The sequence below is a fragment of the Cygnus atratus genome, chromosome 10, assembly GCF_013377495.2.
Source record: "Cygnus atratus isolate AKBS03 ecotype Queensland, Australia chromosome 10, CAtr_DNAZoo_HiC_assembly, whole genome shotgun sequence".
NCBI classification, from domain to species: domain Eukaryota; kingdom Metazoa; phylum Chordata; class Aves; order Anseriformes; family Anatidae; genus Cygnus; species Cygnus atratus.
The window spans coordinates 10905459-10931811 of NC_066371.1; the positions used below are offsets into that span (position 1 = coordinate 10905459).

General features: G+C 52.5%; 1 protein-coding gene across 1 annotated transcript; it reads right to left on the bottom strand.

Annotated features, from left to right (window-relative positions):
• Positions 1-1318: 1318 nt before the first annotated feature.
• CHST13 (carbohydrate sulfotransferase 13) lies at positions 1319-25918 on the bottom strand. The gene is made up of 3 exons (XM_035547042.2): positions 25727-25918; positions 5095-5177; positions 1319-2592 (listed from the first exon to the last, which is right to left on the bottom strand). The coding sequence occupies exons 1-3, from the start codon at positions 25821-25823 to the stop codon at positions 1747-1749; spliced, it is 1026 nt and encodes a 341-aa protein (XP_035402935.1). The 5' UTR covers positions 25824-25918; the 3' UTR covers positions 1319-1746.
• Positions 25919-26353: the final 435 nt, after the last annotated feature.

Genomic DNA, 26353 nt, shown 5'->3' on the forward strand with positions numbered 1-26353 from the left:
CCCTTTATGACTCTGCATCTGACTCCAACTTATGATTCATGACCAAAAGCAAAGAAGAGAGCTTGTGGTGACTTGAACAATGATTTTTTTTTTTTTTTTTTCCCCCCCAAGCACAGGCAAGTGCTAACCGGGGAACGTGAGACTCCTGAGAAAACAGGAGGACATCACTCCAAGCCTGAATGCTGCAGACGAAATTTGTTGCATCATATCAGCTGTTTCTGTGCTTTGACTTTCAGCCAGACAGAGAGATACTAAGGTAGCACGAGAAAGGCCGTTTCTGCAAGAGCTCCAACCCACATTGGGAGAATCGGTCAGGCTGCCAGGATCACCAGCAATTTTATTTACTTTTCTTTTTCAGTGCTTTGCTAAACCCAATGTCCAAACAGAGTAACCAAGGAGGGAATGTCAGCAGAAAGGGACAGATCAGAGGCAAAGAGCTAAAAAGGTTAAGACGTAGCAGCCGAAAGTTGTTAGATGGAAACATTATTTTTTAAAACAGTCTGAGCACACTGGGGTTTTATAAAACCTCCCATTGTATTGTACTAATAAGTCAAGTGCTCGCAGCTGAGCCAGCAGACACACTCTACAGCAAATTCTATTACCGGCGTGTTTATTTACAAAGGCAGCCACTGAGCCAAAGCTAAACAGAAAAGAGGAAAGACTGAAATATGGTTTTAAAGAAATACAGCTCTTTGGACTGCTTGAATTTAAAGCCTTAGGACTGTGTCTGTCATTTTCTTTTGTGTCCTCCCCATTTCTTCTTCAAAAAAATGAATTGTCCAAAGCCAGCCAACCAGAGGGGAATTTTCCTCTAGGTGTCTCTGTCCCCATTTTTAATTCCCTATTTTTTTCTGATGCACACGTGCACACTCTCACAACTAAGCAGGCACACATAGACACACGCTTCTTCTCCAGCCCTCCCAGTGCAGTATCACCTTTACCTCACCATTGCTCTCCCCTGCCCCAGCACAGCGCTCCTCGAGACCCTTCCCAACCCCGGTCTGCCCCAGTGCTGCTCCGAAGGATGATTTTCCTCCATCCCTGGTGCAACGCAGCCACCCCTGGCACCAGCCTCCGGCTGCGGGAGCCCATGCCAGCTGCAAACGTGCTCCTCTCTCTCTGTTCACAGTATTTTTCGCATCCCAGCCAAGACCACGTGAGGAGGAAGAACAAAAAAGCCCTCCAGGCTTGGTCAGAGAGAAACGCTGCTGCACTCCTTGGAGGTGGGGGGACAGTGTGGGAAGCTGGTGTGGAGGGAGAAGAACAAGGCAAAAAAAGAAGGTGGGAGCAATTTGAAACAAATGGAAAAACTTACATTAAATTATTGCTTTATTTCTGGTCCTATGCAAGTCTCTGACACATGCCATCCTGTCCCCAAGTCCATGCCCAGTGAGGAGGAGGAAGACCCAAAGGGATCCTGCCCAAAAAAAGAGCCTTCCCAAAACTGGACATACAGAGGAGTTAAAAGTCCCCAGACAAGGCAAGCCCTCAAAGCCAGCAGCCTCCTGTCCCCCCACAACATCTCCTGTTGGAGATGAAAGGGAAGGAAAGCTCTGGCCCCAGTGTTTTGTGAGGCCTCCTCCTTCCAGACCCTGCCTGAATGAGGCATCAGGATGTGGAGCAGACCATAACGGGGAGGGCACGGCAAGAAGTGAACCAAGAGATGAGCTCAGGGTGGGAGGAGAGGATTTGTGGTAAAACGAGAGTTACCCAGCTCTCTCCCACCTCTCCCCACCAGCCCCTGCCTCATCGGATGCGGAGGTAAGAGGGGATGGAGTAATTGAAGAGCAAGTAGTCCATTTTGTATAAATTAAAGAGCCTCCTCTGGTAGAAGGGGCTAATGTCCTGGAAGAACTGGGCCGTCATGTCGTCCGTCGTCCTGGTGGTCTTGGATGAGGACGGGAACTTGACGCTTGTGTCAGCCCCCACCAGCTGGAGGATGTAGTTGGCATCTTCAACCAAGGTCTCGTACTTGCCCACCACGTCGTAGTGGACAATGCAGGGGTGGCAGAGCGAGTGCACCCGCTCCCAGTGCTCGTTGAAGGGCTCCTCCCGCTGCGTCCGTGGATCCAGCAGGTAGTAGACAAACTCCTCGAAGCGCACGTCGTCCCCGCGCTCCAGCGCCCTGTCGCTGGGCTCCTGCCGGTGCCGCCGGATGATCTTGGTCCCATAGCGCTTGTGGAAGGCCGTGTTGTAGCTGCGGGTGAACTTGTTGCGGTACGCCGAGACCAGGCGCTCAAAGGGCTCCCGCACGAAGATGAACTTGAGGTAGCTGCGCAGGCGGTGGTTGATCTCGGGGATGCTGTATTCGGAGAGGGTGCGCAGGTTGGACGAGACATGGGCCTCGTTGGCGGGGATTTCCAAAGGGTCCCGGTACTTGCCTTGCCCCGTCAGGACCATCATCACCCGCTTCCAGTTAGTGCAGGCCACTTTGGGCACGTAGCAGTAGAGCAGCCCGTGCGTGTCATCCACCACCAAGTGCCGCAAGTCATCCGGCCGCAGGAGACGCCGCTTGCGGGTGTAACGGCTGCAGACGTTGCTCAACAGCTCGCGTCTCTGCTGGTGAACTGCCTGCAGCGATGACTGCTCCAACTGGGGAGGAAAAAAAAGCAATGGTCACCAGCTCACCCAAAATGACAGGAATCTACGTACAACGTCAGGCCCACAACTGTTCCCATCACTTCCCCTTCCCTGTTTTTTTGGAGGGGGCTTCCAAGGGATTTCCGTGGGCTTTTTGGGGACATTATTGACTTTGAACTCAACTTGCTTTGGTGTATTTAATGCTTGGATGTGCTGGGGGCAAAAGAGAGAACAACATGTAATGAGGAGCAAGATGAGGAGACAAATCAAGGGGTGAGAAAAGATCAGGAGTGCAGAAAGGGGCATGAAACGAGTCATGTTACAGCCTCTCCCCATGCTGGCTAATGAAGCTCTCTTACACCAGTCTGGGAACATTCATGGGCCCCAGCTGAAATCCCCCTGCAATCTGGGGGCGTGTCCTTTCCTGTCCAGGTTTTCGTCAGAAAGTCCAAAAATGTCAATAAAACATCTGGGGAAGGAAGCCATTTCCAGGAACTCAGAAGAGGAAGTTGTCTCCTCCTCCTGCCTGCTCCCTCTGCCTTTTACAAGCCGAGGCTGGGAGATTTCATGCTCAGCCCCAAGGCCAGCTCTGGGAGCCTCCTAAAAGCCTCGTCTTGGCCACAGCCACTAACGGTCTCACCATCCGTTTCTAACCCAGGGTGGCTCTGAACCCGTGGAGCCGTTGCTTTAATGCCACGCAATGACCCTGTGTTGCAAGACAACGGTGGCTTCCACTCTGGGTCACGCAGGCGTCACACAGCTCCACGGCGCTGTCCCTGCAGCTGGTGCGTCCCACTTGTGGCCACCACAAGATGAAGGGCAAAGGGCAGGCCACCTCCTTGGTGTCCCCATCCTCGCTGCTGACAGCTGTCATTGCTTTTGGGAGGCACCAGAGTGTGGGCAAGGCAGCGCTGCGTAGCTGGGGCTTTGTAAAGCTCCCGCCAGGAGCTGGGATGCTGAAGGAAACTGCCTGCACCGTGCGTGATCCAGCAGAGCCCTCACCTTCAGGGTGGCACTAACACCTGGAAGAAAAGCTCCTCCTGCAAAGGACGAGCCAACGGACTCTACCTGCCTCTGAGAGATGATTTTGGCACTGTTGGCAACTTGGATATGAGGAACATTGGATCTAGGGAGGCAATGATCATAGCTGAAGAGGTGTTTTCATGGTACAACTTGCTACAGAGCCAAACTTTTTGGAAGAAAATTCTCTTGCTGGATTTTGCTTGGAGGCTGCTCTCCACCTTTTAAAAATGGAAATGCTTTTTGCAAGTGCTAAAAAAAAAACCCAGACATTTAAAATGATCTGTTTCTTTTTTTCAGGTGTTTTTCCCTGCACTTGCATAATTCAAAACTGTAGGGATGGATAGACAGACAGACAGACAGACAGACAGACACTGTCTGCAGGCATGGCAACAAATAAATGTGACTACTTTTCAGCAGCCGCCCACTGGAATAAGTGCATGTCTTTCAGTTAATTCAGAGCAAAATTGCTCCCTTCTTTTCCTTCCTTTTAAGAGCCAGAGAAATTAAGCATCACTTTTAAGGAAATAACACCAGGACATTCCAGCAGGATTAGGGTATGCAGGCATCATGGCCAAAGAAGTCCGCATTTGCCATTTTCCCCAGAGCAAATGTAATTCGGCTGCTTATAGACGTGTAAGCACCACCCCAGGCTGGAACACAAAGTGTTGAGCATAGAAAGGGATATGGCTCCACCGCAGCAGAGCCCCGCATGGGCAGGGACCCACCAAGTCCCCGCATCTCAGCAGGTGCGGCTGGTGATGGAAAGGCCTGAAATGTCCCAGCATTATAAACCTGTCATGACCACAACCAGCTTTATATGCATATATATATGTATATGCATATACATCTGTGTCTATGCATGTATCGATATGCATATATATATCTTCCAACACAGAATCATAGACTATTATATATATCCATATATAATTATCCTATATTACATTATATTATAATATATTATATTGTAATTATATTATATATAAGGGACATATTATATTATATTAGTTCTATTCTATTATATTATATTATATATAAAGAACATATTACATCACATTACATTATATTACATTATATTATATTAATTATCATACTATATTATATACAAGGGATCCACAAAGATCATCACAGAAGGAGCTATGAATGATGAGCTCAGGAAGTCCAGCAATGATGCTCTTACCCTGCCATAATGGCCCAGAATTTCCTCTGACACCCCCAGATGGCAAAACCTCACAGGTTTCCCACCCAAGGCTCAGCCCACCAGCACTGAATCCATTTATCCCAATTCCAGCAAGGGCCATAAGCAGGTTTTGAGCACCAATTACCCCCCAAAGTGGCACAGTCTTTTCTTTTGGACTCAGGTAGAGGTTTGTGTGCGGGCCCTCGGGCAGCTGGCTATGGCGCAGTGCCCGTGTACTGGAGGGCTGGAAGAAGGGGTCAAAACCTGCCGTCCCCTCCTTCTTCACCCCCATTTCCCTTGCCCTGTCCCCTCACCTGGTCACTCTCGTACAGGGCCTGGAGCGGGCTGCGACCGGCCTTCCCCTGCCAGGCCGTCCTCATGGCCCCGTCTTCTGCAGCTGGAAAAGGAGCGAGAAAAATCAGAGGGGTCAGGGGCTGCTTCCTTCAACCCCTCTTTTGATGCCCAACCTGGCGGTGGGGGCCGTATCGGGATGTGGTGATGTAACCCACACAGAGATGAACCCATTTGGCTCTGGGGAAAGATGCTCAGCTACAGGGGAAGGTGGGGAAGATGAGCCAATGAGCCTTTTTTTTTTTCTCCATCACTGATACTGTTTTTCCATTGTCACTTCTAATTTTTAGCCAACCTGAATGGAGCAAATCCAATCTGTTTAATTCGGAGCCCGTTCTCAAATGCTAACAAGATGTTAAGTGGACTGCAGAGTCTTCACAGGCTGGATTTTAGTCAAAAGAAAGGGCTGATTTACATGAAATTAAAAACCACAGCCATCAGCACAAAATTTATGTGGTATGGGACTTTTCACTAATAATAACGATTGTCCCTCCCCCTTATTTTTCAACAGAGTACACAGTTAGGGTGCAAAAGGTCCAGAGATCCTTTAAACAAATGAAAGGCCATACATAAAGATAGCAGCTTGTTATGATTTCAAGAGCAACTGGGAAAAGCTGGCCCCACGTGCACGTGGGAAGTGCCGCGGCATGCCGGCTGCACTGGCTGGGGCACGCCGGGCTGGGAGTCTGCATTTCCAGGCTCAGTCACACAGTAATTAACAGGCAATTCGGTCACAAGTTTCACCCAGTTTTAAGGTCTTATTTGCTATTTTTGATTTTTCTCCCCATCCAACCAGTGACATCCCCTTGAGCATCTGAAGATGCAGATGGCCACCTAAGCATCCTCGCTGCCGCCCCGCAGAGCGGCTGCTCTGATCCCGGAGGGCTATCTATGACAGCAGGTATCTTTTTCATGTGCTTATATTTTGCCCAAATGAGAACTGCCCCAAAGTCACCCACGTATAAGCTCAACATTACTCCTTCTTTGGGCTGTAACAGGGGGAAATGCCTGGCTGGCCTCACAAGATTTCATCACCAGCACATGGTCGCTTGCGTGTGCATGGGACGCGCCACTTCCCGTGGCACTGTACGGTGACTCAACGAGGTGCCGCTTCTTCCTCAACGCCCTGCACCAGTTACCCCACAGGAGGGGGAAAGGGCATCTCTGCTAACGAGAGATAAGCGCAAGACCCAATGTTCACAGCACTGGGCTGGGACATTTGTCCCAGCAGGTCCCAGTTCACATTTTCCAGCTCAGCTATCTGCAAGCAGAAGGGAGTGAGATCAACCCTGAAAGCTGTGCTCGCCGCGCCTCCAGGCTGCCAGCAAAGGGCACTGAACTCCAGTCCCTTTCCCTGCTGGGGCTGACAAAATCCTGTTAGTTACTGGTGTGACCCTGCTGCAGGCTGCCTGCAAGCGCCCCGCACCGCAGGCACTGGGCCTGTGTTTAGCAAAAGCAACCTGGGGGGCGATGGTTTTTGAGGTTCACACGTGCATCACCCAGAGGCTTTCTCACAGGAGACATAAAATAAGCCCAGGATGGTTCAGGCTGACCTAAAGCTGCTGGAAATACGTTATATGGGGTTACAGGAAAAAAAAAAAAGGGAAAAAAAAAAAAAAAAAAAGCAGGCTTGCTGCTCCCATGCAGCTGGAGGTGCCCAGCAGTGCTGAGCACACACGGCATCTCAACAGCTTCTGCTCTCCCTGCCCAGGGCTGTTGCCAACCCCTTCGGAGCAGCGGGCGGCCCGCCGGCAGCTGGCACACGGCTCAGCCGCAGGGCGTCTCCTCGCTCAGAGCCGTCTGTGCTGCATGCGGCGTCCCAAGGAGAAAGGGAAACTGTGCACGGCTCGGCATGGCACCGTGTTGCCCTCCCAGTCCTTCCTGCTCAGCCCCAACTGGAACACAAAGCCCTCTTCCCCTGCTGGTCTGCCCCAACCAGCTCATCGTGCAATCCCATCCCGTAGTGTCTCCCCATCCTGTCCCCTGCCTGCCGTCCCCATCCTGTCTGTCACCACCCAGTCCGACAGGCAATGGCTCGCCTTAGAGCTCCAGGGATCCGCAGCTGGCTGGGCTGCACGGCTAGGGAGGAAACCTAGCGTGTAAGTGGGAGCTTGGGGAAAGGCTCGGCTCAGTCTGTGCCTGTTTCTTCTATCACATTTGGGATGCAGCCTGGGCTACGAGGAGGTGGGATGAAGGGGGCAGATGCAAATGGCCCGTACGTGTCCTTTTTCTTCCACTCATTTATGCTGAGATGCAGCCAGCCACCCCATCCCCTGCACTGCTGGCTTACCCATCTTTGGGATGCTCCTGGGACTCCAAGCAGTTTGGGAAGGCCAAGGAGTACTGAAATATATGGCAGTGTTGAGGCGGGAGGATCATCAGAGCAAATTAATAGTTCGTGCTGCATTTTGGCACCACAGCCCTGAGTACAGCAGGATCTTCCATCACGGGGGAGCTGCCAAGATCTTTGCACGCTGGCTTGCCTCCTGACTTTATAGCTTGTTATGAGGTTCCCAGATTCCCCCACATGTGATGGCAATCCTCAGAAATTTAGCATCACCATAATTGCATCCGTAAGCAGGGATGTCAGTTAGCCAAGGTACATCCAGTTTCTAAAGGGGAGAAAATGTCACTCCCTGGCGACACCAGGATCACCACTTGGGTAACAAATATGAAGACAGTGTATGTCCCTCATCCAAATCAAAATGTTTCTCACTGAGACAGGCAGAAGGAACTATCACATTCGTCCTTTGCATGCTCAAGGCATGGGAGTAGCAGTGATGTAGAGCAAGGGAGGGAAAACCCCGTGCTAAAGCAGTTACATTGACCAGAAATCACTGAATGAGAAGAGCCCGAAAAGCTGCTCAGGCACATTTTGGAGCCTCCTGTACTACAAATGCTTTCAGTCTTTCATTCAGAGCTTGGAAAGACAACACGCTCCCTCCTTCCTTCCCTCTGCAGCCCAGAGTTTTGTGCTAGCCCACTGAAACCAAAGCAATTCTCTTGCAGCGGTGTGACATCAACACCGCAGCAGGATCTGGGCTTCAAATGACTTGCCAGCTCTCTTTGGAAAAGGGAATGGATTTTAAAGCTGTAACTATTTAGGTGTACGAGCTGATTATGAAGACAGTCACTCATGTGTGAGGTGAGGGAAAGACTGGCTCATGCCCATCCCAGGCTTCTGGAAGCACTAGCGAAGGAATTTGCTGCTTTGGCTGCAGAGACTTTTAATTACGGAAGGAGGTTCTCGGTGACCACAACAGCAAATCCAGGGCCCGAATTTAAGATTTTGGCGAGGAGACAGGATTCAGGCAGCGACAAGCCTGCTCCTCTGACATCAGCATTACCAGAGCTCTAGGAAAGAGCCTGAAGGAAGGAAAACAGTTGAAAATGTGGGTACAAAGCTGGAGAGGGGAATAAAATGCAAGATGGCAGTTACTGAGTGCAGCTTACACCCATGCAAGCCGAGCTGTCAATAAAATAAGCAGTTTCTGTAGATTGAGCATATGTGGTAGATAGTCACCCAGATACAAGTAAAGCGTGAGATATGACCTGCCACAGGAAATAAGTACTTCTTCTAGAGAAGTTTAAAAGGGGAACTGTAAGGGACATGAGCAACTGGAAAACAAGCGGTGCTTAAAGGGAAATATTGGGCAGAAGGTGGATTTCCAGCAAAACATCTCTAAGATTGACTTTAGGATCAATACTTCAGGAATGAGCCTGACATAAAAACAGAATGATACCGATGATGGACAAAGCACGGAGAATGGCTGCCATGGCAGGGAAAGACTGAAATACCAAACAGGGAAATTGAAGCTTTGTCCTGGACCAGGGGAGCAAGAAATACAACAGAATTTAATTTCACCACGCTGGAATTTAGCAGTTTCTGCTACTTGGCTGCTGGAAGTGGCAGGAGGTCCCAGATGCATTAGTTCAGGGCTATCAATTGCCAATGTGACAGTGATAAAAAAAGCAAATGAATTCCTGAAACGTATCAAGTGAGGTATTTGCCACAGGAGAAAAAAAAATAGAAGGAGCATGAATACTATTATCCACAGCATCGTCGACCTTCACTGGCAGCACTGACAGCTCTGCTCCCCTGGGACCAAGGCAGCTGAGGAGCTGTGGAGAAGGGCAGCGAGGTGACCGGGCTGTCCCCTGGCAGCCTGCAGGGGCTGGGATGGATGCTGCCCTGGGAGAGCACCAACGGAGAGGGACAGGAGGTGTTTCAGGTGCGGGACACCTTGATGCCCACCTGCTCAGGAGCCAAACTGCGCGAACAGGAGGTTTGGAAACCCCGGGGTGGTGGGATTCTGGATGGGAGGAATCGCAACTCCTTTTGGGGTGGAGGATGAGCTTTTAGGGATTTTGCAGGCTAGGCCCTGGAGCCACAAGGAGCCAAAAGCTCCATTCGTCGTCTCCAATCCAAGATGTTGGAGAAGAGTGAAATCTGCAGATGTGGTGATCTCTGGCCCGGAGGGGTGAGGAGTGAGCACGTGTGCCTGCAAGTGAGTACGCACCCAAGAGGCCCCAAAGAGTTAAACCTGGCCCTGCCACTATCGCCCCGCTCTGTCGCACAGCCCCAGCTTCGCTTCCTGTTGTGTCTATGCAAAACCTAAAAAAAGAGAAAAAATAATTGTGCTGCCTGGCCACCCGAAATGATCAGTCTGGGTGTTAATTACAGCCTGCAGCTCCCCGCGGGGAAGCGGGAAAGGCGTGTGTTTGTGCTGCAGGGAGCTCTTGGGGCAGCCTTTTTTATACCATGGGGAAACAACACCCAGAGCTCCACAGCTTGAAGGGATCAGCTTAAAACCACTTGCTTCAAGTCATGCTGCCAGTCACTGGAAGAGCCAAAAATTAGGAGTTGGGTCTCCTTGTGTGGAGCTTTGCTGTTTCTGACCCCTCGCTGACATGTGACATGATGGGGCAGAGCAGGACCCCACTGCAACCCTACCGTCTGATTTAAGACAGGACATCGAGACGGCGTTATTCAAAGCCAAATCCTAGATGCGGCCACTGTGCTGAATCCGTCCAATTTTCGATTTTAACGTCCAAGAGGAAAAAAGAAAAAAAAGTGAGAGAGGATGAAAATAGAGCTTGGCATCAGCAGTGGTAGATCCAGCAGTCTGAGCCCTGTTTTCCCTCCCAGTTTGATACCAAAGCCTGGGACACACAGCCTGTCTGAAGATGGACCAGGGCACAGAGGCCAAGAAATCGCACGTGGAAGCAGCAGCCGAGCCCCTGGGCAGCGGCCAGCCTGTGCTAAGAGCCCTGTCTGGAAGGATCAGAGCTATTGGAGCCAACAGGGCTGCAAAGAAGCAAAGCTTAGTTCTAGGAAGCTCTGGCCTTTATATTTGGGCTTGTACTGATGGAGAACACATTTTCTCTATTTTCACCTAAGCACAAAGGCTGACTGTTGTTTTGTGCTTTTACTTATTTATTTTTTTTCTTTTCTCAAAACGATGGTGATCTTAAACACCAAAATCCCAAATAAAGCTCCAGACCCACTGACCTGATGAGGGTTATAGCCACTGATGGAGACGATGACCAACCAAGTGACCCTCTGCTTTCGTGCGTGCTGCATTCAGCTGTGAAGTGTGGCCGTTCTGGTGCTCACATCCTTCTGCACCTTCAGAGCTAAGGGAGCACCTCTGGGAATTAAAACCCAAACCATTCCAATTTTTATTCCTACAGGGAGGTTTGGGATTGGGAACACCGATTTTTGGCTTCAGCAAAGAGGCTGAATCCAATCTGCTCAGCTGTCTGTGACTACTCAGTTTTACTGCAGCTAAAAAGCTGAGGATGTAGACAACGGAGGCTGAATTAAATAAAACACTAGAGAAGGAAGGAAAAAAAATCTAACAGAGTCACATGTCTGACTCGTTTAAATGCACCCTTCAACACTGTGAATTCAGACACAACCACCTCTGCTGGTGTCACAGCTGGGCTTCATCCATGTCTTCGCCCCCAGGACCAGCTCATCAGCTCGCTGAACCACCCCAAAAACCTTAAGTCTGCTTGAGCATCTTCTCTGTTGAGGCTGAGGAGCCCACACGCCCCCGTCCCCCCATCACACTGCTGTCACATGGACGATACCTCCAGCAGGCTACATGGGCCCCTGTCTCTCATCATCTTGCTGCATCACTGGAAAAACGTGCATTCCCATGGCTCCCCAGGGAAAGGGGAACATCCCAAATACTCTGGATTTGGGGCACAAGACTTGAGGACACCTGACAGGAAACCTGGGGTGGATGGCGAATGCCAGAGACCTGGCTGAGGATGCGCAGGAGCATGGCAGATGTGGGCGATCATTTGTTCCCATCAGCACGGGACGAGCAAGCGACCCTCCTGCGCTGGCAGTCGCATGGGTGTGGGCCACCGGTGTCCCCCTGATGCACCCCATGCAGCGTAGCCATGGGCAGGTCCCACATAACCCGGTGTATAACTCGTCCTGCCCTCTGTGCTGTGGGACAGCCTTGGGGAAGGCTGCCTGGCTCCACATGGCTCTGCCAGGGCAGAGGCGTAGCAGCAGCCGCCTGGCAGAGGCGTCTGTCTGGGCTCGCTCCTTAGGGAACGGGAATAATCATCCTTCTCCATCAGGCCTCTCCTGCCAGCTCCCCTCCCGTTTCCTGCAGCAGGGTGACAGCCGGCACGCCCAGCAGAGCAGGGCCTTCCCCTCGCTTGCTGCAGAGCATTTCCAGACATTACAGCAAAGCCAAGGGGCAGGATGCCACCGGGCTGAATATTTAGGACGGCTGGTGCAGCCTCTGAAAGCCTGGCGTGGGCTGCCCAGGCCCCACAGCTGCCTGCACCAGGTCCCAAATAACACCTATCCCTGTTGGGATGCCCAGTGGGAGCATTAGGAACAGGACCTCCAAGGGGAGCACAACACCTGTAGTTGGTTGTACCCCTGCATAGGTCCTGGAGCAAGTCCCTCCCCAACAGCCAGCATATCAGAAGGGCTGGATTGAAGTCACCTTTGTGGTCATGCCTCCTTCAGCAGGTCAACAGTCAGGCACATCCCTGCGCCCCACAAAGCCACCATGTGGTTTGATGGCATCCCTCTGTGTCCCCAGCTGAGCCACAGCCCCCAGGTGCTGAGCACGGGACCTCCGCTGAGCTGAGGTTCAATGGTCAGTCTGAAACCATCGACCGCTGCCCTGAGTTTGTACAAGGCACTTCCCCACAGCACCCATACGACATGGTGGGCTTGAAAACATTGACCTGCTTGCTGTGTGGCTGAGCAACAGCTTATTGCAAATTCGGGATCAGCTGGTGCAAAATACCCTAATTTCAAGGTCCTGCTGAATAAACCTAGTACGGGATTGTGCCCAGAGCCACGCCAGTAAGGGCAGCCCAGCCTCCTAGGACCACTCACCATGGAAGGAGAAGCTTGGAAGATGCCCCAAGTGGAGGTTCATGTGGTCCTGATTTAAAGCTGTTTCATTCATCAAAAATGAAACCAACCGAGTGACTTGGCTGGATCAGACAGAACCGAATCCCAGCAGCGCGGGGATGCTTGAGAGCTTAGCTCAGGCTTTTTTACCACTGCTACGCATTTTCTACCATCCCCCCCCAGCCCTTTTGAAAGAGTCAAACCAAATAATTAACCCCCCCGCTCCCCTCGCCTCCCAGCACTTAGAAACTGCAAGAGGGCTGAACAGAGATTTGTTGCAAGGAGGTTACCCGCACAGCCAAGGGAAAAACCACGAATAAAAGCAACTTGGAGGAAAACAGCTCGGAGGCAAACCTGAGTGGGACAAGACAGGACGTGCACGTGAGGAGGTTTACACAGACAACAGCCCACGTCCAACAGGCACGATGAGGTGCGGCAGGGAAAGACAAATCTCCTCTCCCATCAACTCCAGCGAATAAACCTCCCCATGTTCCCATAAGGCTAAAGGTTTTGCAGCACCAGATGCACCTAAAAATGATGTTTTGGCCACTGTCATAAAATATCATTCCAGGGAAAGATGAGGGAAGAGTGCAGGGGTCCACCTGCAATGGTCCTCCGTCTTCCTCCTCCCCAGCAGCCAGCTAAAAGACTCATCACCTCTGTGGAGCTGATGGAGAGGGCCCACTAAACCCTATAACTTCCCCTTTTTCCCCAAATGACACCTTCAGCTTTTTGCAAAGCTACCCAAGGTCAACTCCAAGCAGCCACAGGAGGCTTTTGAAGGGCAATGGGGCACCCTGTCCCCAGCAGCCATCTTCAGCCCACATCTCTGCTGATGCCCCAGCATCTGAAAGTGCCCCAGCACCTTCCAGACAGGCTCCTTACAAGAGTTACCATGGGCAGTGACTCCTGAAGTGATGCTTTCCACTCCTGAGGCCACCTCGGGAGCTGCCCAGATGAACCAACCTCCTAGAAAAGAGGGAAAGGAGCTTTTTGCACTGTTACTAGGTGTGCATGACGTCCAAGATGTTCTCCTTTGGGAAGGAGACGGAAGGAAGTGTTGGGAGCAGTTCAGCCTGCTCTAGTCTGCAGGATTTAACCACTGCAGCCGGGACTTGGCATCTCCCTGGCACTAATGACAGCCTCCCTCCAGCCAAGAAACACACTGTGAAGTGTTTTACATGGGATAATTTGACAGACAGCGCCGCCTTTAACAGGAAAAATCAGTCTCTCTCCTAGGGACCTGCCCTGCTGGCTGGAGGGCAAGAGAGGGGCACAAGGGGGTGTGATACCCCCAGGCAATGTTAACTCAGAACACGGAGGAAGGTCCTAAGTGATTCCGTATGGAAAGAGATGGATGGGAGAAGCCATGCACAGCGGTGAACACACGTCCTGCTCTTCTTCCAGCCAGCCAGGGACCGGCTGAGCCTGCCAGCAGCTGCGTGTGCTGACCAGACCATCTGGGGGTGGATTGCATGGCCTCAGGGAGCTGAAGCAGGTCCAAAAGCCCAAGCACACCTGCCTCCACCTATGCGTGTGATCCCTGATGTCTGTGTGCACATTAGTGCCACCAGCACTAAATGCCACCAGACCTCAGGGGACATGGACTTTCACAGGGAAATGCCTCAGCCCGGCCTCTGCAGTGCTGTGGCAACCTTTGTAGGGGTGGCAATGCCGCATTGCTGAGGAAGGACGGCACGTGCCTCCTGAATGGCCCTGCAGCTGGCCTGACCCCCTCCTAGCGGCAGCCTGCTGGTGGCTGTCCCCTCATCACCTTCGGCCACCCTTCAGTGGTTGATCTTCTGGCTCGGACATGGCTCGTGATGGGAGGGGATGGGACGTGACACCAGGCATCCCTGGTCGGGACCGGTCGCCTGGTGTACATGTGATGGTTCGTTCATTAGGGTGACAAGAGCTTGCCCAGTGTCCCCTCTCCCGTGCCCCAGTGACTGTGGTCTCCAGCTGGAGAACAATCAGAGAAGGAACAAAAAGTAAGCAGGGAGTCTGAATTAGGGCGCTGCTTTTCAATGGGTTCAACGGGACTAACACAATCCTAACAAGAGGGACCAGAGCCCAACGCTCAGCACTATTTGGATTTCTTCTGCAGTTAGCGCTGGGGCTTAGACACGACTCAGCATCAACAGGTGTGCAGCCAACGCTGTCCTCCGTCTGCGAGCCGTGGCTGCTCAGGCAGCTGCCACAAAAGCAGCGGGGAGATCTGAGGGGGTGTCAGCAGATGCTGGTGTTTTTTAAGCTGCTGCAAAAAATAACATAAAATTCCTGATACGAGGTTGGGTTTGAAACTTCCTGTGCAGGAAGACTTCTACTGCACATCATATATGCTGGGCAGGAGAATAATTATGCTCTGTTTGTGTGTTTTACCTTTTTTTCCCCTAACAGGAGAAGGCCCAGCCTTTAACAACCAACTGCCTGGAGGTGACTCCCGAAAAGGCTTCAGCCAGTTGCCTCCTGTTTGGGCAGCGCTGGCCGTATCCAGGGCCACTGGTTCCAGCAGTGAATGTCATTCAGGGACCTGGCTGCTGGAGATGCTTTATAAACACCTGAGCATCACTGTCGATGCTCAAGATCCCAGGAGGTTTAGTTAGCATTGCCACCAGGAAGACAACTTTATAGCTGCATACAGAAGCTCCTTGTTTTCTATAAAGCCTCATGAAAGTGCTTTCCTCTCTTGACTCCTGCTCTCTTGTGCAGATTACTTTGCTTTTATGTTTCTGAAGGTAATTTGCTTTCATTTCTCGCTGAAGGTACCACTTGGATCGTCACAGCATCACCAGCTGCACCCAGGCACTGGGGCTGGCACAGCTGGCGCTTGGCTGCGTGGCTCTCTCCTCTTTGGAGACAGCGATGTCTCAAGCTCTGTTTTTCGAGGAAGGCTTTCTTATTCCAACTTAGTCAACTTGAGTCAAGGATCAGCCAAGGAAATGCTAATCAAGCGATGGAAAAGGGCGACAGCTATAGGATTAGCTCACAATAAATCACGCCGAGAAGGAAAGAAGGAATCCAGCTGCTTCAAGCAACCTGCCAAATGCCACACTGTTGTCAGCAGGGCTCAGAGCAGGACCAGAGCCAGCAGCAGCTTGTCTGGATGCTCTGTCCCGTTCAGCAGTTCCTCCTGAACCACGTGTCCCCTCGGTGGCAGCAGGAGGCTCGGGTCACCTGGTTCCAGGCTGAGGCAGATGTCAGCTAGGTTCAGGAGGAGGATCACGGGCACTGGAGGCAGGGGGATGTATTTCACTGGGGCGATGTGCCTAGCTCTCCACTGTCACAAGGAATGCAATTGACATCCTGATAGGAAACACAAAATGAACAGCATCCAGGAGGAATACGGCCTACGTGCACAAATAAAATATCTGTACATAAGCACCACACAAGCCTCTGTTTTCAAACGGTTAATTCCTCCTACAAGCCAAGCTAGAAGCTTTCCAAGAGCAATTTCTCTTCCCCATTATGCCTGTTGCTCTCCTGGCCCCGGCTGGCTGCTTGCACGTATGATGCAAGCCCAAACTGCCAGCTTTTCCATTCCTCGTCAATAAAGCCTCTTTCCAGGCCGCTGCTCGGCAAGAATTGCAGCAGAAGAGCTTGTGCTGGCAGTGCCAAGGCAGAAATCCCTGCTGGGACATGCAGGGGCTGGCTGGCAGCTGGCGGGGGTCTGGGTGCAGGGTGCCCCGGGCAAGGCTGGACGTGCTTAAAACCTGCCCGCAGGTAGGTCTGGTTTGGGCAAACATGGTTTGTGCCCTCTGCACACAGGCTTCCTACAAGTAAACAAGAAAAAGGAAGCCCCTCTAACGTTGCATGGCTCAGCAACTTGCCTGCTGCATGCGTTTCAAGATGTCTTGTCAGCTCTGTGCATCTGGAATTGATGAAGAGCTCAACAAGCACTTGGAAAAAAATGCGCACTCAGCAAATGCTTCCCATTGCACCACCTTGTGCACGGCCACTCCCGTCCCGGCTCTGCTCTGCGTGCTTGGCAGAAGCAGCTGAGGATCTGTGCCCTGTGAGCACTGTCCTTACAGTGGGACGCTGACCTGTGAAAATCACTGCCACAAGGTATGGAGCAAGATGCACAGGCTTCACAACATGTATAAGAGGTGCATGAGCTTGCAGAGCAGGACAGGAGCTAATTATGGGCTGCTGCAGGATAGGGAGAAGTGTCTCTAGTGTGTAACTTCTCATCCTGTGATGAAAAGCTTCTTGTGCCCATTTCTGCTGCATTTAGTAGTGGGCATTGTCTGAGGCCACCGGAGAACCAGCCTATTTAATAGGGGATGCAAACATTTCCAGTGTCACTGCAGCACTGAGACACAACAGACCCATCATCACTGGCAGCAACTTGTCCAGGGGGCCAGTGGATCTATTTCCCTGTTGCCAGCCAGGCCCTGAGAGTGGCTGTTAGCAGCAGGTGCTCTGGAGACATCTCTTTCCTTTATGCAGGGTGTGAGCAAGGTCTAATGGAGACCTCAGGAGGAAGGGAACTGGTAGTCTTGCACCTCCACCCATCCACCAGCGGCCGTTCATGGGCAATCGAAGCGCAACTCCTCTGGAGTCAGGCCAGCCTTGTTTCAGCCTCACGGTGCCTGCGTCTGCCGGCCCTATTAAGCTAAAGGGAAATCAATCTCTTCAGTGCTGCCAGGAGCAAACTTGGAAATGACCCAGCTGTGAATACGCCACCACTGCACCCTTGCCAGAAGGAACGGGCCGGCTCTGCAGACGTTTGCAGGACTGAACTTGCCACCTTCCCATGCCACGGAGAAACGTGACCATGTGGATTCACCCCCATGGCCAGGGGAGGGGGCAGAGCTGCATGCCTGCATCACAACAGAAAATAGGAATTCCTGAGGAGCTTCTGACCTCCAATTAGTTTGTGCTAATTTCCCAGCTCTCTGCCTTGAAGGAAGCCCTCCGGAGCCCCAGAGACACCCACGCCCAGCGGATCCAAACAAACAGCACCTTTGAACCTCGTGTCAACACTGCCCTCCTTGCTGCAAGGTCACTAGCCCATGGCAGCAAAGCAACATCTGGCTGGATCAGGTTTCATGTCGGTGACAAATTCCCACAAAAAGCCCCGTGCTCCCACAGACACCGTTCCACGGATGGCTCCAGCCCACCGCTGCTGCTCCCCCCCACAGAAGGGCTAGAATTGCCAGGAGATGGAGGCCTGTTAGACAGTGGCACTTCCCAGGAGAAGAATAAGCTGTTGTGACACGAGGACTTGTGGCCGAGGTGTCCCTTTGTGCACAAAGATGGGACGGGGCCTGTGGGGCATGCCATGCCCTGTGTGCTGCCGTGCAGGGCCCAGACTTCGGCCAGAACATGGCTGCCATGCGCTCGCACCACAGGGAGAGCTGCCAAGTGGTTTATCTGCCACTTCAGCCACTGCAGAGACAGTGCCACCTTCAAAAGAGACTTTCCAGGGAGAAAGCAGCTTCCAATCCAGCTGAATAATGCTCCAAGGGACTCTTTGAAAATTAAGTCCCGTTCTGAAGAAGCTGGCTCTCATCGGCATCGGGCGCTTCTTCAGCACGGCTGCGCTCAGCTGCGGTTTGTGTACGTGGTCACGTACGTAACACAGCCGTCCCAGTATGACACCCGCCAGGGCGGTGTGATTTGCAGCATCTCCCAGCTGCATAAACAGCTTCATGACGGGACACCTGTCCCCAGGGCTCGGTGCCGGCCAAGAGGTGCTGCAAGGAACCTGAAGGCATTTCTCCTTCGTTGCCCCAGGCCATTTGGGATGGTAACTGATAAGGTAGAGGGAAGGTAGAGGAAAGAGGGAGGCGAATAGGGTCTGAAGGAGCCAGGTTGGGCTCTCCACAGTGCTGGGAATGGTTGTAGAGCTGTAGCTGTAGTAAGCTCTTGCCACTGCATGGAAAAGGACCGGAGCCTGCAACTGGGACAGCACAAGGAGGCAGACACTGAGCCCACAAGCTTTGCACCCTCTAAACCGAGTTCTCAGCCATTTTAAATGCTGAATGGTGATTTTCACTTCAGCGCAGAACTGCTGAAGGATGTGGGTTGTGTGGCCATGCTTTCCTGTACGGGGAGACGGTGCTGAGCCACCTCCGCTGCGGATGTAGCTGCTGAACGAGGGTATCAGACCTGCAGCAGCAGCAACTGGCTGGGAGAGAAACTGCTTTGTTCTCCCAGGAAATACTGACTCCCATCAGTCCCCGCCCAAAAATGTACAACAGTTTTATCTAATCAGAGCTCATCCAAGTATGAGGAGCTCCGGGGCTCAATGGGAAAAGCAGAAGCAGCCAGGCCAGCCAGCCCCTTCCTCTGCCCCGCTGCTGCAGCTCCTCTCTGGCTGGCTCCAGGCTGGGCACCTCCCTGCCCTGCAGCCCAAGGAAGGCTGGCCCCAGGACAGCTCGGAGAAATCTGCTCAGGGCCATCCCAGCAAGCTCGAGGGACATGGGTTTGTGCGATTCAAGCAGAGTTTGAATTCCTTCCCCGAGGCAAGGATGATCTTGTCTAGCTAGAAACAAAATTCAGGCTTGCGCAGATTTTCGTCTGTGAGTCTTCATAAGTTCAGAGCTGGAAAGTGCTACGAGGCAGGGAGCTTCAGGAAGCATGTTCACCCAGCTGCCCCTATAAGAGCTGCTGCAGAAGGCCAGGTGAAAACAAAACCTGCCTGGGAGAGCTGCGTCCCTTGTACTAACCTGTCCCCAGCAAACCAGCAGAAAGACATCCCCAAATCCACGTCCTGCCAAGCTTCACGGGTCAGCTTCAAGCCAGATCTCTGATAGGGTGGCCGGGATCCAAACCCCGGGCCTGCGCTCGCCCAGCCTTTCCCCAGCTTTTCATAGAAAAAGGCCAGTTTTTAGGCAGCCACCCAGGGCGAGTCACAGCAATGCCTGGGGCTGGCGCTGAGACGTATTTGCCGACTGCAGGGGAGCGTGTGCACGAGGCAGGGCAGTGTGTTTGCCTTTTGCAATCGCTGTCCTGTCTGCAGGGCTCGGGCCATCAGTCGGACAAAAAAGCACACTTCAGGGCAACACTGGGCTCTGCCAGTCAGCCCAGTGAGAGAAGCAGGGATTCTGGGGCTGTTACATGGCGGGGTGACCAGGTTCATCTGGCTACGAGGTCTCCTTGGCTTGGGGACCAGGTGCTGGTGGCTGCTGAAACCAACTGTGCTGTCTCCATAGATGTCCCAGCGCCACTGCAGCCCCCGTTTGCCTGCTGGCTGGCTCTCCAAGCCTCCAGACAGCACAGGGCTCACTGTGCACTTGGCACCAGGGAAGGTCAGGTATTGCTTCTGCGTGGATCCAAAACGCACAAATCCACTTCTCACAGCATGTCCTTTGGCTCCCCTCTCCTTCCCTGTTCTCATACAGGCTGCGTGCTCTCTCAGAGCATCACGCTCTCCTTCCAACACAATAAACATAGCATTAGCTTTGCTCCCTGGCTCATTAAAACTATGAGAGAAACAAAACCAAACCATATGCCCCAGTGCTACCTCCTACACTGGGAGATCTCCGTGAAGAACATGCAGGATGAGCAGTTTATCCAAGCAGTGGCCACCCAGCTCCTGGGGATGCAGAGCCACTCTTTATTCCACCTTTGCCCATGCTGGGCTTTGGTTGAGACTGAGATTTTGGCTTCGCAGGGTGGGGCAAAGGCAATTGGGAAAAGGAGAACGGGGCTGCAGAAGGGATGTTTGGGAGTTGATCCCTGTTTATCAGAGCTCTACAAGTGCATAGTTGACTGGAATTGCAAGGAGTGCAAACCTGCAGCAGAGAGAAAACTGGGCTGGTCAGAGCAAACCTTGACAGCCAGCAATGAAGCAAGGATCCCAGCATCTGGAGATGAGTGTCTGGAAAAGGGGACGTGCACTGGGCAGCGCCATGCGTGGGGTGCATGCGAAGTCAGGACCTAGACATGGCAATGTTCACCCCGGGCATTTTAGGCCACCAAAGCTACCGTATGAGATACCTCCTCCCTCCCAGACCTCTAATAGCCTCTAACTGCCTTTTAACAGGGGAAGTCTGGGGCATTCACCCAGCTGTGTCTCAAAGCCTGGATGTGTAATGTCCCCCGCTTGGCCCCACAGAGGTATTTGGGGAGTTAAGCTCTTCTTTGGGTACTCAGCTCCGAGGGGGAGTAATGGGAGTTAAGCACCTAATGCCTTTGTAGTTTCTTGGCTTCTAGCAAGCCCTGGGAAAGCCAGCTGTGTTTGCACTGGGATTAAGATGGAGGGCTTGTCATGCTCTCCATTCAGACACTGGCGGGGAAGCGGCTAAAGAAAGAAAACCCAGCGAGCAGCAAGCCCCAGCACCCAGGGAGAGCTGCTCCCTGCAGGACTGGGGCTGCCCAGCCACCGGTGTCAGCAGCAATCTCTTCCCCGCATCGGTTCTGGGCACCACACGAGTGCTCATCTCCCACCTCAGACCTGACTGAGGATCACCAGAAGGTCCCACCTGCACCAACATGGAACGAGGTCCTCCTGCTCCCAGAAGCTGCTTCTGCACAGACCTATTTGCAGGATCAATGGGAGTGGGAACGAAGCACAAGGTGCAGGTGCAGGGTGCTCCTGGAGAGTGGCAGTGGGGCCGGGATGGCAAAGGGATGCGGGGCCAGCGAGGACTGCAGAGCCATCAAGGCATGAACCTCTCCTGCAGGCACAGAGTTAACTCCCGGTACACCGAGCGCCCTCCTTCCCCGTCCCAAACCTCTTGCACATATCAGAGATTCTCAGGAAACTGTACAGAGCCAAGACGGAGAAGAAAAAACATTCCTCATGGAAGGGCTGGTGCTCGGGAGCAGATGGGCTTCATTACTGCTCTGCTTCCAGCACTGGACCGGGCTGATTTTTCCACCATCAGGGGTCATGGCTACAGCACTCCCCATCTTCAATCGTGGCAGACCCAGGGACCTTCCAGCCCGTGTTGCCCAACGCCGCTACTGACAAACGCCCTGCACTTTGAGCGCTGTGTCCATGCACCGGCTGCCTGTTGGAACTCACAGGAACCTGAGCCCGGCAAAACTGCCCCACGACGAAAGCAAATGAAACAGAAACACAGCAGAAAAACCAACACGATCTCAGAGGGCTTCTTAGATTTCACACCCCTGCCCACGCTTGCAGTGGTGGCCGGCGCGCAGGCAGCGCAGCCCTGCTTATCGGGAGGGCGCCCGCCCCTGACTTTGGCCGTGCCTGAATTTCAGCCTCAAAATACCTTTAAACAATGGGGAGGAACTGAGGTCTAAAATAGGCTCTTTCCTGTTCTAAAAAAAAAAAAAATCCCTGGTTTGAAAAGCTCTGCTGACTTCTAAGTGTTTAAGTGGCTCCGTTCGGGCTAGGTGCATTTGTAGGCTCCGGCACCAGCACTCTGCTGGACCCCAAGCAAATCGCCTCTAATCTGTGCCCTGAAGGGACAAATCTGTAGGCGGAAGGACAGGGCTGACTGACAGCTCACACGAGCAACCACTCATCTTGGATGCATGGCTCGGAAAACGTGAAAGGCCAGATCTGCAAGGATCAGAAGGCCCAGATCTCGGAGGCAGAACTCAGTGCGTGTTAAAACCAGACACCTTCTGGCCCAGAAAAGCCATTCGGTGGTCACTTCAGGAAAGCCAGGCTTGGCTGACATGACCAAAGCCCCACAAAGCCAGCTCTCAGTGCAGGCGATGCCTGGGCTGGTAGCTGTCTGCCAGGCAGAGCTGAAAGGCCTCAAGTCTCCCCAGTTCCCAGTGCTCCCAGCTTCGGCATTATTTCACGTCCCACTGTTAACGCCGCCGTTTGGTGCAGAGCCATCCCACATGCACGTGCCCCCGGGGGTTCCTCTTGCCACGTGCTTCATTGTTTGGTTTGGCAGGAGCAACCTGCGATGCTCGGTTGGGTGCCTCAGTGGATGCAGGAGTGGATCAGATGGAGAGAGGGGCCTTGGTGCTTCCCTGCTCCCACACCTTTCTGGTTCCTCATCGAAAGGTTGGAGTGATATCACAGCATTGGTGCTACTACAATTGTGGTTCTGGTGTCTCGTTATGCATTAGTCAGCTCAGAAGCTGAGTAAGGCTAACCCGCAAAGCCCTGTGAAGTCCCACAACTCATGCTGACAGCAGGACGAGAAAGAACAAGGAGTGCAGAAGCCAGCGTTAATAAAGTGCTGCTAAAAAGAAGAAACAACAGCTGGATGCTGCAGTCGGACAGAACCAGAGAAGAAATAAAGCAACACTGAGGAGGTTTTTTCCTTCTTTCTTGCTGGAGAAGGTGATTCAGCACTGGAACGAGCTAGGAACAAAAGGAAGCGGGGAGCTCCCCATCCTGCAGGCTGCTGCTGGGTGAGGTCTGCCTGCGATGTCCCCCATCACCTCCAGCACGCACAAGCCACTGTACCTGACAGACCAAGCACCAGGTAAGAACAGAACAGCTGGTGCTCTTACGCATGGATCTCCTGAGGGCAGACTGAATGATCTCAGCCTCCCTCTTTGCCTCAGTGCAGTTCTCTCAGACCAGCAGCGACCAACGCTTTGGTGCAGGTAAGGATCAGCAACCTCCTGCAGTTACCACGGTCTAGACATTCTACAACTGGAGTTAGATGAAAGGATGGTCAGAGATCCATCCCCACTACTTGTTACCACCTCCTCTATGCAGAAAACATACGGCGTGTAGGTCAGTGTGGCCACTGCTAACGATACACCATCCCTGGAGGAGACAGCAGAGGAAAATCAACTCAGAAGAGGGACGGCAATAGTGCCAGGTGGGATCTCCTGTATGGCTGCGGGCTGACACCAGCACAACCAAGTCCCTCTGAGGGACCACACCGTGCCCTGTACCACGCTGAGACCGCACAAGGTTTGCCCATGAATGGACCAGACCTGCCCACACCACCGCTCCAGGGGGAGCCTGGAGATGCCAGAAGACTGCTGCGGTTGAACCCTGTAACTACCCATTGTGGCGGTGCTTGTGAACTCCACCTGACAGTGTGCTCAGCACCAGCTTAATATTTCCCCGCAGTGCAGATATCCTGCCCTTGGCCACGTCTGTGAGTCTGGACTGCAGCAGCCGAAGGCCAAAAGGACAGACAGGTCACCACCGACCCCAAAGCCAACGGGGGACAGACCGTGGGCTGCCTCCAGGAGGTCCAGTGGGGGACTCTGCTGCTGACTCCAGTACAAACAGCCCAGCACCAAAATAACTGGCTCAGTGGCTATTTAGGAGCAGAGTTATTTCAGCACACGCTGGTGTGTGGGTGTTCCTGGTGCAGAACAAGACAGCCTTATTCCAGCACAGCCGCTGATTCAGTGCAAACCGCTCTGTGCACACAACTGCACGGATGGAATTAGAAGTGGGAAGTGCAAATGGAGTTAATTCCTGTTCCCCGAAATCAGTCCTTAGTTTCACCTCCCGGACTTAAAGGCTTCTGTTTATACCATCTTTGCTCCCATGTTGTACGCCTTGTCCTGGTCGCAGGATGGTTTCAACTCTCCGTGCTGTTAGCAAGGATTAATTCAGCACGTTACTTGAAATGGAGCATGGGCAGCGCAGGAAAGGCAACCTGCTGAATCCTGCAAAAGGTGGAGAAAAGGTTCTGGCCGCTCCAGAGGGGAGCTCAAAGCACTGCTGCCTTTCCTAGCATTTTTCTTCATTATTATATAGAAACCAAATGACACCAGGCAACCAGGAACTCCAAATAACCTCAAGGCAACCATCACTTTAAAGATGACTTTTTTGCCTGCAAATTGTTTACTTATTATTGTAACTAGCAAATTCTAAAATTCAAGTAATTGGCTCAGTTTGCTTTCCTGTGGGCTAAAAGAAAAAGAAGCAATTTTTAGCTTATGTCTTTTCAGTATTTGGTAACGACCTTTCCTCTGCTAGTGTGAATTTTTCACGGAACTGAAGAGGGAAAATACTGTAATCTGAAAAATAACAAGGGAAAGAAATGGCATAAAAGTGTAGGCTGGACTCCGGGAAACAGTTACGTGGCAAGAAAATAACCAGATTTTACAGAACATGAATATCGCTTTAATTCACCTCTTTTGTGAACCTTATGGGACCAGTGTGCAAAGGGTATTCACCATCACAAACAGCCTCCAACGAGTCAAGCACCACTAGTTTGCACCAGTTTGGGATGCCTGCGCCAGTCCCATCACCACCAGCAGGACCCTTAAAAAATGCCCCTTGTCCTATAGCAAGGAAATCGCTTTGCAGCCTAGTGAAGGCATTTCCCAAAGCCTCAGCTGACCAGCCTGCGGCCAGCGCCTCTAAAGGGAGCGCTCCAGAGAGGAAATCCCCCAAACCTGTCAGGAGATGCCATCGCCCTTACTGTCACCTGGTTTGCTCTGACCTGGTGGGAACCCCGTACGAAACTGCGTGGGGACCACGCAAGGCATACAAGTTGAGGAAGCACAGCAAGTTCTGCTGACTCAGACCCGCAGAAGTCTCCTTTTGAAAGCCAGGCTCCCAGAAGAGCCACGTTACCCAGTCAAACACTGTCAAATAGAAAGTGACTCCAGCGTCCAACACAGTCCCCTCTGTTAGGAGCAGTGGAGATTGGAGCCAGTTCGGTGCTGCACTGCTCACTGAGTATTCCTGGCATTAAAATAAGACGGCACAGATTGTTTCTTTAAAAAAAAGTTACTGAGGAATAAAATACTGAGCGTGGTCCTCTGGGATTAGTGACTTCATTTGATAAACTTCACAAGCTATCCTAGGAACAACAAATGCTTGCCGAAACCTAACTCCTCTTCAATCTTACTCAGCAAACAAGTTAAGCTTTTTTTTTTTATGTTTAGGATAAAAACACATTAAAGTGATGGAGCAGCCCCTTTAAAAGGAAAATCGCATTTCATGTAGTCCACGCTGATAACATTCCACTAACATTTCAGTCAAATCAGTCTTCCCAATTTCCAGAACTAACTTTAAAGGCCCCATTGATGGATTGCTGCCGTAATCAAGAAAACATTAGTGCATTGTTAAAACGACAGGAATTACCCAATAACGTCTCTTAGGAAAGAGGAGCTAATTTCCCCAGAAGAGCAGGCAAATAACGAACCCTCCCAGCACAAAGCAGTTCATATTTTAGTTCTGCCCTTACCGCATCGTTGCCCGGCACGGGAGACAGTTCAACGGGAGGAGCCCGGATCCCCAGCTGCGGGGTGCGTATGGGGGGGGGATACTGGGGTATATATGGTGGGGGTCCCCCCCCCTAGAAAGCCACCGACCCCCGCAGCGAACCCACCTGGCTTGAGGCTGCTCTGCAAGTAGAAGACGCCCAGCACCAGCGAGCCGAGGCAGGCGGCCAGCGCCAGCCGCCGGGGCGCCCGGCTCCTCCGCATCCCTCCGCGGCGGCTCGGCGGAGCTGCTCAGCCCCCGGGCCCCCGGTGAGCCCCCGGCGAGCCCCGCACCGCCGCCTGCTCGCCCCGTCCCGTCCCGTCCCGTCCCGCTGCTCCGCCCCGCTCCGCGGCCGCGGCCGGGGCCGCCTCGCCCCGCCGCCAGCGGCAGGAAGTGCGAGCGGGGCCGCCCCGCCGGGGGAAGGGGGAGCTGCGCCCCCCGGGAGGGAGCCCCGGGGCTTCCGAGGTCCTCTCGGGGGTGGGGAAGGAGTCACCGATGTGCCGGCAAGGGGGTAGAGAAGGGGGGCCGGTGGCTTCTCGCGGCGTGTTCAGTAAGCATCGAAAAGTTTTGGGGACTTGAAATATGCCTCTTTTTTTGTGCACTTAAAATATCTCTTTTTTTGTGCACTTGAAACATATCTTTTTTGTTGTTTTGTGCGTGTGTGCGTGGACTTAAATATGTCTTTTTTTGTGGACTTAAAATATACCTTTTTTGTGTGGACTTAAAATATACCTTTTTTGTGGACTCAAAATAT